This window comes from Neoarius graeffei, chromosome 20 (genome assembly GCF_027579695.1).
Source record: "Neoarius graeffei isolate fNeoGra1 chromosome 20, fNeoGra1.pri, whole genome shotgun sequence".
Lineage (NCBI taxonomy): Eukaryota > Metazoa > Chordata > Actinopteri > Siluriformes > Ariidae > Neoarius > Neoarius graeffei.
The window spans coordinates 63731706-63750507 of record NC_083588.1 but is presented as its reverse complement, the minus strand read 5'-3'; the positions used below and the strand labels follow the sequence as shown (position 1 = coordinate 63750507).

General features: G+C 42.3%; 1 protein-coding gene across 1 annotated transcript; it reads right to left on the bottom strand.

The window, feature by feature from the left end:
* Window positions 1–3797: 3797 nt before the first annotated feature.
* On the bottom strand, window positions 3798–18350 carry LOC132869093 (deleted in malignant brain tumors 1 protein-like). The gene is made up of 7 exons (XM_060902445.1): window positions 18077–18350; window positions 15231–15545; window positions 14868–15146; window positions 9578–9856; window positions 6688–7002; window positions 6325–6603; window positions 3798–3841 (listed from the first exon to the last, which is right to left on the bottom strand). Exons 1-7 carry the CDS (start codon window positions 18261–18263, stop codon window positions 3798–3800), a joined length of 1698 nt encoding a protein of 565 aa, XP_060758428.1. The 5' UTR covers window positions 18264–18350.
* Window positions 18351–18802: the final 452 nt, after the last annotated feature.

The following is an 18802-nucleotide window of genomic DNA, read 5'->3' as shown; positions in this document are numbered from 1 at the left end:
ATATTATTCAATATTATTAAAATAGCTAATCTAAAGATGGCAGTAACCCATACAAATCAATGTCAGCTAGCTGGCCAGGCAGCTGATGAGCAATACAGTCAGTACCAGTCAAAAGTTTGGACACACCTTCTAATTCAATGCTTTTTCTTTATTTTTATTAATTTAAAGTCACTTCATGTCTTAAAGTAATGATGGATGTCATTTCTCTTTACTTAGCTGAGCGATTCGTGACATAATATGGATTACTACAGTTGTGTTCTAGGGTTATTTATCTATGATTTACTGTTTGATCTTAAATGCATTAAGAAGGCAAGAAACTCGTCTACGAATTACCCGTTGACCTGTTAACTGAAATGCATTCCAGGTGACTCCCTCATGAAGCTGGTTAAGAGAATGCCAATAATGTGCAAAGCATTATCAAGGTAAATGCTGGATATGCTGAAGAATCTAAAATAAACATTTTCAGGAAGGAAAATGTTATGTTAGGTTAACCTGGTTAACCTAACCAGGTTAGGTTAACTGGTGGCTCTAAATTGACCGTAGCTGACCCGTAGTCAGCTGGGATAGGCTCCAGCTTGCCTGCGACCCTGTAGAACAGGATAAAGCGGCTACAGATAATGAGATGAGATAATGAGATGAGAAAAACCTATGAATGAGTAGGGGTGCCAAAACATTTGACTAGTACTGGAGGCACAGGTTTGGTTACCTGATTGGCCTGCTTGGACCATAAAAGAGCTACCTAGCTGATGTATGGTATTCTCTCTCTCTCTCTCTCTTTCTTTTCCAGCTTGCACTGTACGTTGTTTTTTGTTCTCTCACCCTTCCACTTACCCTGATGTTATTTCATCTCTGTGAGCACTCTTATTTACTTCAAAAAAAATTTGTTTCTTGAAATATGTCTATGCATGGTCTCCTGTTCATGTTGTCTCACCAAGCAAGCCTTGTGGGTGTAACAGTAGTCAATGGCAATTATTTGAACAGCATGAATAAATAATTAATGACTTAATGCTGTTCAGTATACAACCCTGATTCCAAAAAAGTTGGGACAAAGTACAAATTGTAAATAAAAACGGAATGCAATGATGTGGACGTTTCAAAATTCCATATTTTATTCAGAATAGAACATAGATGACATATCAAATGTTTAAACTGAGAAAATGTATCATTTAAAGAGAAAAATTAGGTGATTTTAAATTTCATGACAACAACACATCTCAAAAAAGTTGGGACAAGGCCATGTTTCCCACTGTGAGACATCCCCTTTTCTCTTTACAACAGTCTGTAAACGTCTGGGGACTGAGGAGACAAGTTGCTCAAGTTTAGGGATAGGAATGTTAACCCATTCTTGTCTAATGTAGGATTCTAGTTGCTCAACTGTCTTAGGTCTTTTTTGTCGTATCTTCCGTTTTATGATGCGCCAAATGTTTTCTATGGGTGAAAGATCTGGACTGCAGGCTGGCCAGTTCAGTACCCGGACCCTTCTTCTACGCAGCCATGATGCTGTAATTGATGCAGTATGTGGTTTGGCATTGTCATGTTGGAAAATGCAAGGTCTTCCCTGAAAGAGATGTCATCTGGATGGGAGCATATGTTGCTCTAGAGCCTGAATATACCTTTCAGCATTGATGGTGTCTTTCCAGATGTGTAACCTGCCCATGCCACACGCACTAATGCAACCCCATACCATCAGAGATGCAGGCTTCTGAACTGAGCGCTGATAACAACTTGGGTCGTCCTTCTCCTCTTTAGTCTGAATGACACGGCGTCCCTGATTTCCATAAAGAACTTCAAATTTTGATTCGTCTGACCACAGAACAGTTTTCCACTTTGCCACAGTCCATTTTAAATGAGCCTTGGCCCAGAGAAGACGTCTGCGCTTCTGGATCATGTTTAGATACGGCTTCTTCTTTGAACAATAGAGTTTTAGCTGGCAACGGCGGATGGCACGGTGAATTGTGTTCACAGATAATGTTCTCTGGAAATATTCCTGAGCCCATTTTGTGATTTCCAATACAGAAGCATGCCTGTATGTGATGCAGTGCCGTCTAAGGGCCCGAAGATCACGGGCACCCGGTATGGTTTTCCAGCCTTGACCCTTACGCACAAAGATTCTTCCAGATTCTCTGAATCTTTTGATGATATTATGCACTGTAGATGATGATATGTTCAAACTCTTTGCAATTTTACACTGTCGAACTCCTTTCTGATATTGCTCCACTATTTGTCGGCGCAGAATTAGGGGGATTGGTGATCCTCTTCCCATCTTTACTTCTGAGAGCCGCTGCCACTCCAAGATGCTCTTTTTATACCCAGTCATGTTAATGACCTATTGCCAATTGACCTAATGAGTTGCAATTTGGTCCTCCAGCTGTTCCTTTTTTGTACCTTTAACTTTTACAGCCTCTTATTGCCCCTGTCCCAACTTTTTTGAGATGTGTTGCTGTCATGAAATTTCAAATGAGCCAATATTTGGCATGAAATTTCAAAATGTCTCACTTTCGACATTTGATATGCTGTCTATGTTCTATTGTGAATACAATATCAGTTTTTGAGATTTGTAAATTATTGCATTCTGTTTTTATTTACAATTTGTACTTTGTCCCAACTTTTTTGGAATCGGGGTTGTAATATCCTCTCTGAACTTACCCACAGTGATGGGAATGGAGCTGCTCCTGGATGATATGGAGTTACTTTCCCTGTATGAGTAGTCACAGGTGTACTGACCCTGATGTGAGGCATCTACAGTCAGTCTAAATGTTGCTGTGGACTCTGCAGTTTGTTTTTTTATTAATGTCCCGGTTTTATATAAACTGAAGTCTACAGAGATGCGCGTTGGGCTGGGTGTGGTACATCTGAACTGAAGGACTTCTCCAGGCGAGACCACAGAGTTTGGTCCATCTAGTGGCTTTTTCTTGAACTGCATACCTGTGAATTCATTACCAGTTTGCATTCATTCTCATCTCATTATCTGTAGCCGCTTTATCCTGTTCTACAGGGTCGCAGGCGAGCTGGAGCCTATCCCAGCTGACTACGGGCGAAAGGCGGGGTTCACCCTGGACAAGTCGCCAGGTCATCACAGGGCTGACACATAGACACAGACAACCATTAACACTCACATTCACACCTACGCTCAATTTAGAGTCACCAGTTAACCTAACCTGCATGTCTTTGGACTGTGGGGGAAACCGGAGCACCCGGAGGAAACCCACGCGGACACGGGGAGAACATGCAAACTCCGCACAGAAAGGCCCTCGCCGGCCACGGGGCTCGAACCCGGACCTTCTTGCTGTGAGACGACAGTGATAACCACTACACCACCATGCCGCCCCAGTTTGCATTCAGGTATTTAAAATTAGTTTACCTCTTAAGAGGAAATTGTTTGTTGGAGCAGCATGCCCTGAAGAAGGCTGTCTGTGCCGCTACGCGTGGATTGCTGCTCAGCTCATATTTTCTGGATGAAATAGCCATGTAAAATAAAGGCTTTTTATACAGTTGGACATGAAGAGTGCCTTGGATTCCTTCTTTTTTCATATATTAAACCATGCTTGTGCAGAATATAAAGTGATGCCAATACTGACAGGGCATGCCTACCTGGAAGAACCAGAACCCGATCTGGAGTCACAAATGGACAGGGATGACAATGGAATAAAGCCAGAGTAAAAGGAAAGTGCTTGGATGACTTAGATATGGCAAAACAGGAAGCTATGATACTAAAGCAGAAGCCACAGACAGAATAATCCCATGACTGCTGGAGGACAAGGAAGCTGTAGTGGCTGCATATGGAAGGCTCTTTAGGTTCAACAGGGAATTGTCAACTGAGTCACAGTCATCATCCACATCTCTGCCAAAAACCACAAGCAAAAAATCTCTAAATAAACTATATTATTAATATAAGCACAGGGCACTTTGTCCATGGAATAAAACATGTATTCTGTTCCCTTCTAGTGGATTTATTGATAGCATGCAATATTGTTAGCATATCGCTTATCCTCCATGTATTACTCCACTCTACCCAATGGCGAATGAGCGTGCAATATTCTTACATTATTGCACGTTGTCAAGACAACACGACGTCACACATCGGAGACGTACAACTTCTGCATTAGCGAGTGGCAGTGACGATTTGTAAACAAACATGGCCGCCAGGTTTGCTTTATTAAAAAGAAAAGATTTTGAGAGAATTTTGGTTGCCAGGTCACTCTGTTGTGTGTAGCTGTCAATGTTGATTTTAAAAGTAATTAAATAAATTACACAGGGAAAATAATAATAATAATAATAATAATCAGCTTGACTGTGCTAGCTTTGGCCTACACTACACTGGCTGGAAGGTAACTGGACTGCCACACTAACAGCACCAAGTCGCAGGTCAGCTAGCGTTAGCCTTCGAGAATGCTGATATGAAGAGAGTGTGAATGTATTATAATAATAATAATAATAATAATAATAATAATAATAATAATAATGGCTTTTTTCTAGGTCTATGAGATATATTCCATTCAGCTACTCATCTTTGACTTGTTCAATATCATGCTAGCTGAATGGAATATATCTGATATACCACTCAATACCAGCCAATATTATTCAATATTATTAAAATAGCTAATCTAAAGATGGCAGTAACCCATACAAATCAATGTCAGCTAGCTGGTCAGGTAGCTGATGAGCAATACAGTCAGTACCAGTCAAAAGTTTGGACACACCTTCTAATTCAATGCTTTTTCTTTATTTTTATTAATTTAAAGTCACTTCATGTCTTAAAGTAATGATGGATGTCATTTCTCTTTACTTAGCTGAGCGGTTCGTGACATAATATGGATTACTACAGTTGTGTTATAGGGTTATTTATCTATGATTTACTGTTTGATCTTAAATGCATTAAGAAGGCAAGAAACTCGTCTACGAATTACCCGTTGACGAGACACACCTGTTAACTGAAATGCATTCCAGGTGACTCCCTCATGAAGCTGGTTAAGAGAATGCCAATAATGTGCAAAGCATTATCAAGGTAAATGCTGGATACGGGGCGGCACGGTGGTGTAGTGGTTAGCACTGTCACCTCACAGCAAGAAGGTCCGGGTTTGAGCCCCGTGCCCGGCGAGGGCCTTTCTGTGTGGAGTTTGCATGTTCTCCCTGTGCCCGCGTGGGTTTCCTCCGGGTGCTCCGGTTTCCCCCACAGTCCAAAGACATGCAGGTTAGGTTAACTGGTGACTCTAAATTGAGCGTAGGTGTGAATGTGAGTGTGAATGGTTGTCTGTGTCTATGTGTCAGCCCTGTGATGACCTGGCGACTTGTCCAGGGTGAACCCCGCCTTTCGCCCGTAGTCAGCTGGGATAGGCTCCAGCTCGCCTGCGACCCTGTAGAAGGATAAAGCGGCTAGAGATAATGAGATGAGATGAGAGATGCTGGATACGCTGAAGAATCTAAAATAAACATTTTCAAACACTTTTTTTTGTTTACCACATAATTCCATCCATGTTCCAGATGTTATTTCATTGTTTTGATGTTTTCAGTTTTGTTCTACAATGAAGAAAATACAAAATACAGAAAAACCTATGAATGAGTAGGGGTGCCAAAACGTTTGACTAGTACTGGAGGCACAGGTAGTTTATCTGATTGGCCTGCTTGGGCCATAAAAGAGCTACCTAGCTGATGTATGGTATTCTCTCTCTCTCTCTCTTTCTTTTCCAGCTTGCACTGTACGTTGTTCTTTGTTCTCTCACCCTTCCACTTACCCTGATGTTATTTCATCTCTGTGAGCACTCTTCTCATCTCATCTCATTATCTCTAGCCGCTTTATCCTTCTACAGGGTCGCAGGCAAGCTGGAGCCTATCCCAGCTGACTACGGGTGAAAGGCGGGGTACACCCTGGACCAGTCGCCAGGTCATCACAGGGCTGACACATAGACAACCATTCACACTCACATTCACACCTACGCTCAATTTAGAGTCACCAGTTAACCTAACCTGCATGTCTTTGGACTGTGGGGGAAACCGGAGCACCCGGAGGAAACCCACGCGGACACGGGGAGAACATGCAAACTCCACACAGAAAGGCCCTCGCCGGCCCCGGGGCTCGAACCCAGGATCTTCTTGCTGTGAGGCGACAGCGCTAACCACTACACCACCGTGCCGCCCTGTGAGCACTCTTATTTCCTAAAAAAAAAATTAGTTTCTTGAAAGATGTCTATGCATGGTCTCCTGTTCATGTTGTCTCACCAAGCAAGCCTTGTGGGTGTAACAGTAGTCAATGGCAATTATTTGAACAGCATGAATAAATAATTAATGACTTAATGCTGTTCAGTATAATATCCTCTCTGAACTTACCCACAGTGATGGGAATGGAGCTGCTCCTGGATGATATGGAGTTACTTTCCCTGTATGAGTAGTCACAGGTGTACTGACCCTGATGTGAGGCATCTACAGTCAGCGAAAATGTTGCTGTGGACTCTGCAGTTTGCTTCTTTATTAATGTCCCATTTTTATATAAACTGAAGTCTACAGAGGTGCACGTTGGGCTGGGTGTGGTACATCTGAACTGAAGGACTTCTCCAGGTGAGACCACAGAGTTTGGGGAGATCCGAGTCAATGTGGGAGCCTGCAAGTCTGATCATAAAGAAATATATTTCATAATTTTGCAGTTGTGTTCATTGTAAACAGGATACGGTTCCAAAAACAATAACAACTTACTTGAGCATACGACTCCAGCATCTTCCCCATGTCCACAGTTCTCCTTTCCAAATCCACTGTGTGAGCAGCGATCTATGTAGCTCTCAGTTCCAGTACACTGAACATCATCCAGCCAGGTCGGTTCACTTCCCTGACCAAAGCGTGCACCATGAGGAGCGCTGATGGCTTTACCACATCCAAGCTGTCTACACACCACCTCTGCATCCTTTAAGTCCCAGTAATCATCACACACTGTTCCCCAAAGCCTACTGTGCTGGATCTCCACTCGACCACAACAGTTACTCGGTCCATTCGCCAGCCTGATTGGATTACCTCCTGATTTGTTATACAAAAAGGTAGAAGGTTTTACTAATGATGTACTATCAGCCACTAATAATGACTGATCTTTTTTCTATCAATTTTACTCAGGAGCCATAAAAAGAAATAATATAAAAAAAACACTTGAGGCTGAAGAAAAGCTTGAACTTTGAATTCTGAGAATTCTCAATTTGTTTTGACACCGAAAAGTCCATTTCATATCTGAACCACAGAATCTCAGATGAACAAATATCAGAGTATTGAAGTTTTGCCCATTTTTCTTCAAAAAGATTGCCGTCAAATAAAGAGAAATAATATTAGAAATAAAATCAGTTGAGAAAACTTTGAAATACCCTGTTTTCAATCCTTATATGCTGAACAATATTGAATTTGTCCAGTCTTGTAAATAACCAATTTTTTTTTTTAAATCCAAACTATATTCAAAACTTTATATTTTGCATGCTTTTTTCCCCTTAAAATGATTGTGGTTAATACAAAATATTTAAGCTTGATACAGTAAATGCAGGCCACAAAAGGATTGATGGAAAAATGGCAGTTCATTTTGCCTTGACTAAAGGGTACATGCACAATGAGGCATTTACATTCATGAAATGAACAGACATTAATCTGAACAATCTGCTACCATCCATTGGATTAAACAGCAGCTCATCGGAAAAGACTAAAATATAGTAATGTGTCTGTTCTAATGTGATCATTTCTATAGTTGTGAACAACACCTGGACCGTTAGCAATGTGCCAAACAAACTGCACGATGGTGATGGAACCACTGTGTAAAGCTACTATAACATATAGCATGATAACAGAAGCTAATTTCACAGACATTTCACAACATTAAATAAATGCCACTATAAATAGATGAAATGTATGAGGTGTTTTTCTTTAATTAATCAAAAAATAATAATTGCGACTCTAAATTGAGCGTAGGTGTGAATGTGAGTGTGAATGGTTGTCTGTGTCTATGTGTCAGCCCTGTGATGACCTGGCGACTTGTCCAGGGTGAACCCCGCCTTTCGCCCGTAGTCAGCTGGGATAGGCTCCAGCTCGCCTGCGACCCTGTAGAACAGGATAAAGCGGCTAGAGATAATGAGATGAGATAATAATTGCTGCCAAATCATTATAGTAGAAAACAGGCCTGGCGCATTAAGGAGGCAAGAGAAGGGTTTTAGTTGAAGGACCTCAGTTGTTTTTTCTTCCCACCCCGACCCATTTAAGTTTTATGCAACCTTTAGAAAAAACAACAAAAATATTACCCGAGGTGCAAGTAACCGTAATGAAACGCTGAGGAAAGATAAAACTGAATTTAGCTGGTTCTTTTACTTAATGATCCTGACATTGTTGCCTATTATTTTGTTGATTTTATGAGTCATGTCTCAGTGGTTAGAATCGTCCCCAAATTCTATTATTTTGCATCATGTAGACCTACATTCCAAGTTTTCTGATTCTCTAAATTGTGCGAGAACGCTAAGGTTTAAAGCTAGACAGCCTTTCGATTTCATAAAATCGGTGAAATTTAGTTCCCTCTGAAACGTGGTCATCGTGATATGTTCTCATCTCATCTCATCTCATCTCATTATCTGTAGCCGCTTTATCCTGTTCTACAGGGTCGCAGGCGAGCTGGAGCCTATCCCAGCTGACTACGGGCGAAAGGCGGGGTACACCCTGGACAAGTCGCCAGGTCATCACAGGGCTGACACATAGACACAGACAACCATTCACACTCACATTCACACCTACGCTCAATTTAGAGTCACCAGTTAACCTAACCTGCATGTCTTTGGACTGTGGGGGAAACCGGAGCACCCGGAGGAAACCCACGCGGACACGGGGAGAACATGCAAACTCCGCACAGAAAGGGCCTCGTCCGCCACGGGGCTCGAACCCGGACCTTCTTGCTGTGAGACGACAGTGATAACCACTACACCACCATGTCGCCCTAGTTTGCATTCAGGTATTTAAAATTAGTTTACCTCTTAAGAGGAAATTGTTTGTTGGAGCAGCATGCCCTGAAGAAGGCTGTCTGTGCCGCTACGCGTGGATTGCTGCTCAGCTCATGTTTTCTGGATGAAATAGCCATGTAAAATAAAGGCTTTTTATACAGTTGGATACGAAGAGTGCCTTGGATTCCTTCTTTTTTCATATATTAAACCATGCTTGTGCAGAATACAAAGTGATGCCAATACAGACAGGGCATGCCTACCTGGCAGAACCAGAACCCAATGTGAAGTCACAAATGGACAGGGATGACAATGGAATAATTCCCAATTGACCTAATGAGTTGCAATTTGGTCCTCCAGCTGTTCCTTTTTTGTACCTTTAACTTTTCCAGCCTCTTATTGCCCCTGTCCCAACTTTTTTGAGATGTGTTGCTGTCATGAAATTTCAAATGAGCCAATATTTGGCATGAAATTTCAAAATGTCTCACTGTCGACATCTGATATGTTGTCTATGTTCTATTGTGAATACAATATCAGTTTTTGAGATTTGTAAATTATTGCATTCCGTTTTTATTTACAATTTGTACTTTGTCCCAACTTTTTTGGAATCGGGGTTGTAATATCCTCTCTGAACTTACCCACAGTGATGGGAATGGAGCTGCTCCTGGATGATGTGGAGTTACTTTCCCTGTATGAGTAGTCACAGGTGTACTGACCCTGATGTGAGGCATCTACAGTCAGTCTAAATGTTGCTGTGGACTCTGCAGTTTGGTTCTTTATTAATGTCCCGGTTTTATATAAACTGAAGTCTACAGAGATGCGCATTGGGCTGGGTGTGGTACATCTGAACTGAAGGACTTCTCCAGGTGAGACCACAGAGTTTGGGGAGATCCGAGTCAATGTGGGAGCCTGCAAGTCTGATCATAAAGAAATATATTAAACCATAAGATGAGAAAAAAATCCAAAGTGCTCAGGAATTGATGAAAAAAGAAATTATTTCAAGCTCTTATGAACTTAACCTAAGGGGTATTGCCATCTAGTGGCTTTTTCTTGAACTGCATACCTGTGAATTCATTACCAGTTTGCATTCATTCTCATCTCATTATCTCTAGCCGCTTTATCCTGTTCTACAGGGTCGCAGGCGAGCTGGAGCCTATCCCAGCTGACTACGGGCGAAAGGCGGGGTACACCCTGGACAAGTCGCCAGGTCATCACAGGGCTGACACATAGACACAGACAACCATTCACACTCACATTCACAACTACGGTCAATTTAGAGCCACCAGTTAACCTAACCTGCATGTCTTTGGACTGTGGGGGAAACCGGAGCACCCGGAGGAAACCCACGCGGACACGGGGAGAACATGCAAACTCCGCACAGAAAGGGCCTCGTCCGCCACGGGGCTCGAACCCGGACCTTCTTGCTGTGAGACGACAGTGATAACCACTACACCACCATGCCGCCCCAGTTTGCATTCAGGTATTTAAAATTAGTTTACCTCTTAAGAGGAAATTGTTTCTTGGAGCAGCATGCCCTGAAGAAGGCTGTCTGTGCCGCTACGCGTGGATTGCTGCTCAGCTCATGTTTTCTGGATGAAATAGCCATGTAAAATAAAGGCTTTTTAAACAGTTGGATACGAAGAGTGCCTTGGATTCCTTCTTTTTTCATATATTAAACCATGCTTGTGCAGAATACAAAGTGATGCCAATACAGACAGGGCATGCCTACCTGGCAGAACCAGAACCCAATCTGGAGTCACAAATGGACAGGGATGACAATGGAATAATTGCCAATTGACCTAATGAGTTGCAATTTGGTCCTCCAGCTGTTCCTTTTTTGTACCTTTAACTTTTCCAGCCTCTTATTGCCCCTGTCCCAACTTTTTTGAGATGTGTTGCTGTCATGAAATTTCAAATGAGCCAATATTTGGCATGAAATTTCAAAATGTCTCACTTTCGACATTTGATATGTTGTCTATGTTCTATTGTGAATACAATATCAGTTTTTGAGATTTGTAAATTATTGCATTCCGTTTTTATTTACAATTTGTACTTTGTCCCAACTTTTTTGGAATTGGGGTTGTAATATCCTCTCTGAACTTACCCACAGTGATGGGAATGGAGCTGCTCCTGGATGATATGGAGTTACTTTCCCTGTATGAGTAGTCACAGGTGTACTGACCCTGATGTGAGGCATCTACAGTCAGTCTAAATGTTGCTGTGGACTCTGCAGTTTGGTTCTTTATTAATGTCCCGGTTTTATATAAACTGAAGTCTACAGAGATGCGCATTGGGCTGGGTGTGGTACATCTGAACTGAAGGACTTCTCCAGGTGAGACCACAGAGTTTGGGGAGATCCGAGTCAATGTGGGAGCCTGCAAGTCTGATCATAAAGAAATATATTAAACCATAAGATGAGAAAAAAATCCAAAGTGCTCAGGAATTGATGAAAAAAGAAATTATTTCAAGCTCTTACGAACTTAACCTAAGGGGTATTGCCATCTAGTGGCTTTTTCTTGAACTGCATACCTGTGAATTCATTACCAGTTTGCATTCATTCTCATCTCATTATCTCTAGCCGCTTTATCCTGTTCTACAGGGTCGCAGGCGAGCTGGAGCCTATCCCAGCTGACTACGGGCGAAAGGCGGGGTACACCCTGGACAAGTCGCCAGGTCATCACAGGGCTGACACATAGACACAGACAACCATTCACACTCACATTCACACCTACGCTCAATTTAGAGTCACCAGTTAACCTAACCTGCATGTCTTTGGACTGTGGGGGAAACCGGAGCACCCGGAGGAAACCCACGCGGACACGGGGAGAACATGCAAACTCCACACAGAAAGGCCCTCGCCGGCCACGGGGCTCGAACCCGGACCTTCTTGCTGTGAGACGACAGTGATTACCACTACACCACCGTGCCGCCCCAGTTTGCATTCAGGTATTTAAAATTAGTTTACCTCTTAAGAGGAAATTGTTTGTTGGAGCAGCATGCCCTGAAGAAGGCTGTCTGTGCCGCTACGCGTGGATTGCTGCTCAGCTCATATTTTCTGGATGAAATAGCCATGTAAAATAAAGGCTTTTTATACAGTTGGATACGAAGAGTGCCTTGGATTCCTTCTTTTTTCATATATTAAACCATGCTTGTGCAGAATACAAAGTGATGCCAATACTGATAGGGCATGCCTACCTGGCAGAACCAGAACCCGATCTGGAGTCACAAATGGACAGGGATGACAATGGAATAAAGCCAGAGTAAAAGGAAAGTGCTTGGATGACTTAGATAAGGCAAGACAGGAAGCTATGATACTAAAGCAGAAGCCACAGACAGAATAATCCCATGACTGCTGGAGGACAAGGAAGCTGTAGTGGCTGCATATGGAAGGCTCTTTAGGTTCAACAGGGAATTGTCAACTGAGTCACAGTCATCATCCACATCTCTGCCAAAAACCACAAGCAAAAAATCTCTAAATAAACTATATTATTAATATAAGCACAGGGCACTTTGTCCATGGAATAAAACATGTATTCTGTTCCCTTCTAGTGGATTTATTGATAGCATGCAATATTGTTAGCATATCGCTTATCCTCCATGTATTACTCCACTCTACCCAATGGCGAATGAGCGTGCAATATTCTTACATTACTGCACGTTGTCAAGACAACACGACGTCACACATCGGAGACGTACAACTTCTGCATTAGCGAGTGGCAGTGACAATTTGTAAACAAACATGGCCGCCAGGTTTGCTTTGTTAAAAAGGAAAGATTTTGAGAGAATTTTGGTTGCCAGGTCACTCTGTTGTGTGTAGCTGTCAATGTTGATTTTAAAAGTAATTAAATAAATTACACAGGGAAAATAATAATAATAATAATAATAATAATAATAATAATAATCAGCTTGACTGTGCTAGCTTTGGCCTACACTACACTGGCTGGAAGGTAACTGGACTGCCACACTAACAGGACCAAGTCGCGGGTCAGCTAGCGTTAGCCTTCGAGAATGCTGATATGAAGAGAGTGTGAATGTATTATAATAATAATAATAATAATAATAGCTTTTTTCTAGGTCTATGAGATATATTCCATTCAGCTACTCGTCTTTGACTTGTTCAATATCATGCTAGCTGAATGGAATATATCTGATATACCACTCAATACCAGCCAATATTATTCAATATTATTAAAATAGCTAATCTAAAGATGGCAGTAACCCATACAAATCAATGTCAGCTAGCTGGCCAGGTAGCTGATGAGCAATACAGTCAGTACCAGTCAAAAGTTTGGACACACCTTCTAATTCAATGCTTTTTCTTTATTTTTATTAATTTAAAGTCACGTCATGTCTTAAAGTAATGATGGATGTCATTTCCCTTTACTTTGCTGAGCGGTTCGTGACATAATATGGATTACTACAGTTGTGTTATAGGGTTATTTATCTATGATTTACTGTTTGATCTTAAATGCATTAAGAAGGCAAGAAACTTGTCTACGAATTACCCGTTGACGAGACACACCTGTTAACTGAAATGCATTCCAGGTGACTCCCTCATGAAGCTGGTTAAGAGAATGCCAATAATGTGCAAAGCATTATCAAGGTAAATGCTGGATACGGGGCGGCACGGTGGTGTAGTGGTTAGCACTGTCACCTCACAGCAGGAAGGTCCGGGTTTGAGCCCCGTGCCCGGCGAGGGCCTTTCTGTGCGGAGTTTGCATGTTCTCCCTGTGCCCGCGTGGGTTTCCTCCGGGTGCTCCGGTTTCCCCCACAGTCCAAAGACATGCAGGTTAGGTTAACTGGTGACTCTAAATTGACCGTAGGTGTGAATGTGAGTGTGAATGGTTGTCTGTGTCTATGTGTCAGCCCTGTGATGACCTGGCGACTTGTCCAGGGTGAACCCCGCCTTTCGCCCGTAGTCAGCTGGGATAGGATCCAGCTTGCCTGCGACCCTGTAGAAGGATAAAGCGGCTAGAGATAATGAGATGAGATGAGAGATGCTGGATACGCTGAAGAATCTAAAATAAACATTTTCAAACACTTTTTTTTGTTTACCACATAATTCCATCCATGTTCCAGATGTTATTTCATTGTTTTGATGTTTTCAGTTTTGTTCTACAATGAAGAAAATACAAAATACAGAAAAACCTATGAATGAGTAGGGGTGCCAAAACGTTTGACTAGTACTGGAGGCACAGGTAGTTTATCTGATTGGCCTGCTTGGGCCATAAAAGAGCTACCTAGCTGATGTATGGTATTCTCTCTCTCTCTCTCTTTCTTTTCCAGCTTGCACTGTAAGTTGTTCTTTGTTCTCTCACCCTTCCACTTACCCTGATGTTATTTCATCTCTGTGAGCACTCTTCTCATCTCATCTCATTATCTCTAGCCGCTTTATCCTTCTACAGGGTCGCAGGCAAGCTGGAGCCCATCCCAGCTGACTACGGGTGAAAGGCGGGGTACACCCTGGACAAGTCGCCAGGTCATCACAGGGCTGACACATAGACACAGACAACCATCCACACTCACATTCACACCTACGCTCAATTTAGGGTCACCAGTTAACCTAACCTGCATGTCTTTGGACTGTGGGGGAAACCGGAGCACCCGGAGGAAACCCACGCGGACACGGGGAAAACATGCAAACTCCACACAGAAAGGCCCTCGCCGGCCCTGGGGCTCGAACCCAGGACCTTCTTGCTGTGAGGCGACAGCGCTAACCACTACACCACCGTGCCGCCCTGTGAGCACTCTTATTTCCTAAAAAAAAAATTAGTTTCTTGAAAGATGTCTATGCATGGTCTCCTGTTCATGTTGTCTCACCAAGCAAGCCTTGTGGGTGTAACAGTAGTCACTGGCAATTATTTGAACAGCATGAATAAATAATTAATGACTTAATGCTATTCAGTATAATATCCTCTCTGAACTTACCCACAGTGATGGGAATGGAGCTGCTCCTGGATGATATGGAGTTACTTTCCCTGTATGAGTAGTCACAGGTGTACTGACCCTGATGTGAGGCATCTACAGTCAGCGAAAATGTTGCTGTGGACTCTGCAGTTTGGTTCGTTATTAATGTCCCATTTTTATATAAACTGAAGTCTACAGAGGTGCACGTTGGGCTGGGTGTGGTACATCTGAACTGAAGGACTTCTCCAGGTGAGACCACAGAGTTTGGGGAGATCCGAGTCAATGTGGGAGCCTGCAAGTCTGATCATAAAGAAATATATTTCATAATTTTGCAGTTGTGTTCATTGTAAACAGGATACGGTTCCAAAAACAGTAACAACTTACTTGAGCATACGACTCCAGCATCTTCCCCATGTCCACAGTTTTCGTTTCCAAATCCACGGTGTGAGCAGCGATCTATGTAGCTCTCAGTTCCAGTACACTGAACATCATCCAGCCAGGTCGGTTCACTCCCCTGACCAAAGCGTGCACCATGAGGAGCGCTGATGGCTTTACCACATCCAAGCTGTCTACACACCACCTCTGCATCCTTTAAGTCCCAGTCATCATCACACACTGTTCCCCAACGCCTATCGTTCTGGATCTCCACTCGACCACAACAGTTACTCGGTCCATTCGCCAGCCTGATTGGATTATGTCCTGATTTGTTATACAAAAAGGTAGAAGGTTTTACTAATGATGTACTATCAGCCACTAATAATGACTGATCTTTTTTCTATCAATTTTACTCAGGAGCCATAAAAAGAAATAATATAAAAAAAAACACTTGAGGCTGAAGAAAAGCTTGAACTTTGAATTCTGAGAATTCTCAATTTGTTTTGACACCGAAAAGTCCATTTCATATCTGAACCACAGAATCTCAGATGAACAAATATCAGAGTATTGAAGTTTTGCCCATTTTTCCTCAAAAAGATTGCCGTCAAATAAAGAGAAATAATATTAGAAATAAAATCAGTTGAGAAAACTTTGAAATACCCCGTTTTCAATCCTTATATGCTGAACAATATTGAATTTGTCCAGTCTTGTAAATAACCAATTTTTTTTTTAAAATCCAAACTATATTCAAAACTTTATATTTTGCATGCTTTTTTCCCCTTAAAATGATTGTGGTTAATACAAAATATTTAAGCTTGATACAGTAAATTCAGGCCACAAAAGGATTGATGGAAAAATGGCAGTTCATTTTGCCTTGACTAAAGGGTACATGCACAATGAGGCATTTACATTCATGAAATGAACAGACATTAATCTGAACAATCTGCTACCATCCATTGGATTAAACAGCAGCTCATCGGAAAAGACTAAAATATAGTAATGTGTCTGTTCTAATGTGATCATTTCTATAGTTGTGAACAACACCTGGACCGTTAGCAATGTGCCAAACAAACTGCACGATGGTGATGGAACCACTGTGTAAAGCTACTATAACATATAGCATGATAACAGAAGCTAATTTCACAGACATTTCACAACATTAAATAAATGCCACTATAAATAGATGAAATGTATGAGGTGTTTTTCTTTAATTAATAAAAAAATAATAATTGCGACTCTAAATTGAGCGTAGGTGTGAATGTGAGTGTGAATGGTTGTCTGTGTCTATGTGTCAGCCCTGTGATGACCTGGCGACTTGTCCAGGGTGTACCCCGCCTTTCGCCCGTAGTCAGCTGGGATAGGCTCCAGCTTGCCTGCGACCCTGTAGAACAGGATAAAGCGGCTAGAGATAATGAGATGAGATAATAATTGCTGCCAAATCATTATAGTAGAAAACAGGCCTGGCGCATTAAGGAGGCAAGAGAAGGGTTTTAGTTGAAGGACCTCAGTTGTTTTTTCTTCCCACCCCGACCCATTTAAGTTTTATGCAACCTTTAGAAAAAACAACAAAAATATTACCCGAGATGCAAGTAACCGTAATGAAACGCTGAGGAAAGATAAAACTGAATTTAGCTGGTTCTTTTACTTAATGATCCTGACATTGTTGCCTATTATTTTGTTGATTTTATGAGTCATGTCTCAGTGGTTAGAATCGTCCCCAAATTCTATTATTTTGCATCATGTAGACCTACATTCCAAGTTTTCTGATTCTCTAAATTGTGCGAGAACGCTAAGGTTTAAAGCTAGACAGCCTTTCGATTTCATAAAATCGGTGAAATTTAGTTCCCTCTGAAATGTGGTCATCGTGATATGTACTCATCTCATCTCATTATCTGTAGCCGCTTTATCCTGTTCTACAGGGTCGCAGGCGAGCTGGAGCCTATCCCAGCTGACTACGGGCGAAAGGCGGGGTTCACCCTGGACAAGTCGCCAGGTCATCACAGGGCTGACACATAGACACAGACAACCATTCACACTCACATTCACACCTACGCTCAATTTAGAGTCACCAGTTAACCTAACCTGCATGTCTTTGGACTGTGGGGGAAACCGGAGCACCCGGAGGAAACCCACGCGGACACGGGGAGAACATGCAAACTCCGCACAGAAAGGCCCTCGCCGGCCACGGGGCTCGAACCCGGACCTTCTTGCTTTGAGACGACAGTGATAACCACTACACCACCATGCCGCCCCAGTTTGCATTCAGGTGTTTAAAATTTGTTTACCTCTTAAGAGGAAATTGTTTGTTGGAGCAGCATGCCCTGAAGAAGGCTGTCTGTGCCGCATGAAATAGCCATGTAAAATAAAGGCTTTTTATACAGTTGGATACGAAGAGTGCCTTGGATTCCTTCTTTTTTCATATATTAAACCATGCTTGTGCAGAATACAAAGTGATGCCAATACTGACAGGGCATGCCTACCTGGCAGAACCAGAACCCAATCTGGAGTCACAAATGGACAGGCATGACAATGGAATAATTGCCAGTTGACCTAATGAGTTGCAATTTGGTCCTCCAGCTGTTCCTTTTTTGGACCTTTAACTTTTCCAGCCTCTTATTGCCCCTGTCCCAACTTTTTTGAGATGTGTTGCTGTCATGAAATTTCAAATGAGCCAATATTTGGCATGAAATTTCAAAATGTCTCACTTTCGACATTTGATATGTTGTCTATGTTCTATTGTGAATACAATATCAGTTTTTGAGATTTGTAAATTATTGCATTCCGTTTTTATTTACAATTTGTACTTTGTCCCAACTTTTTTGGAATCGGGGTTGTAATATCCTCTCTGAACTTACCCACAGTGATGGGAATGGAGCTGCTCCTGGATGATGTGGAGTTACTTTCCCTGTATGAGTAGTCACAGGTGTACTGACCCTGATGTGAGGCATCTACAGTCAGTCTAAATGTTGCTGTGGACTCTGCAGTTTGCTTCTTTATTAATGTCCCAGTTTTATATAAACTGAAGTCTACAGAGATGCGCATTGGGCTGGGTGTGGTACATCTGAACTGAAGGACTTCTCCAGGTGAGACCACAGAGTTTGGGGAGATCCGAGTCAATGTGGGAGCCTGCAAGTCTGATCATAAAGAAATATATTAAACCATAAGATGAGAAAAAAATCCAAAGTGCTCAGGAATTGATGAAAAAAGAAATTATTTCAAGCTCTTATGAACTTAACCTAAGGGGTATTGCCATCTAGTGGCTTTTTCTTGAACTGCATACCTGTGAATTCATTACCAGTTTGCATTCATTCTCATCTCATTATCTGTAGCTGCTTTATCCTGTTCTACAGGGTCGCAGGCGAGCTGGAGCCTATCCCAGCTGACTACGGGCGAAAGGCGGGGTTCACCCTGGACAAGTCGCCAGGTCATCACAGGGCTGACACATAGACACAGACAACCATTCACACTCACATTCACACCTACGCTCAATTTAGAGCCACCAGTTAACCTAACCTGCATGTCTTTGGACTGTGGGGGAAACCGGAGCACCCGGAGGAAACCCACGCGGACACGGGGAGAAC

Coding starts and splice junctions, on each gene's coding strand:
- LOC132869093 (XM_060902445.1), bottom strand. CDS start 18,263: ATGCGCATCTCTGTAGACTTCAGTTTATATAAAACTGGGACATTAATA. Junction 7,003..9,577: donor CTCCATTCCCATCACTGTGG/GTAAGTTCAGAG, acceptor ATAACAAATCAG/GAGGTAATCCAATCAGGCTG. Junction 6,604..6,687: donor TGCTGGAGTCGTATGCTCAA/GTAAGTTGTTAT, acceptor CTTTATGATCAG/ACTTGCAGGCTCCCACATTG.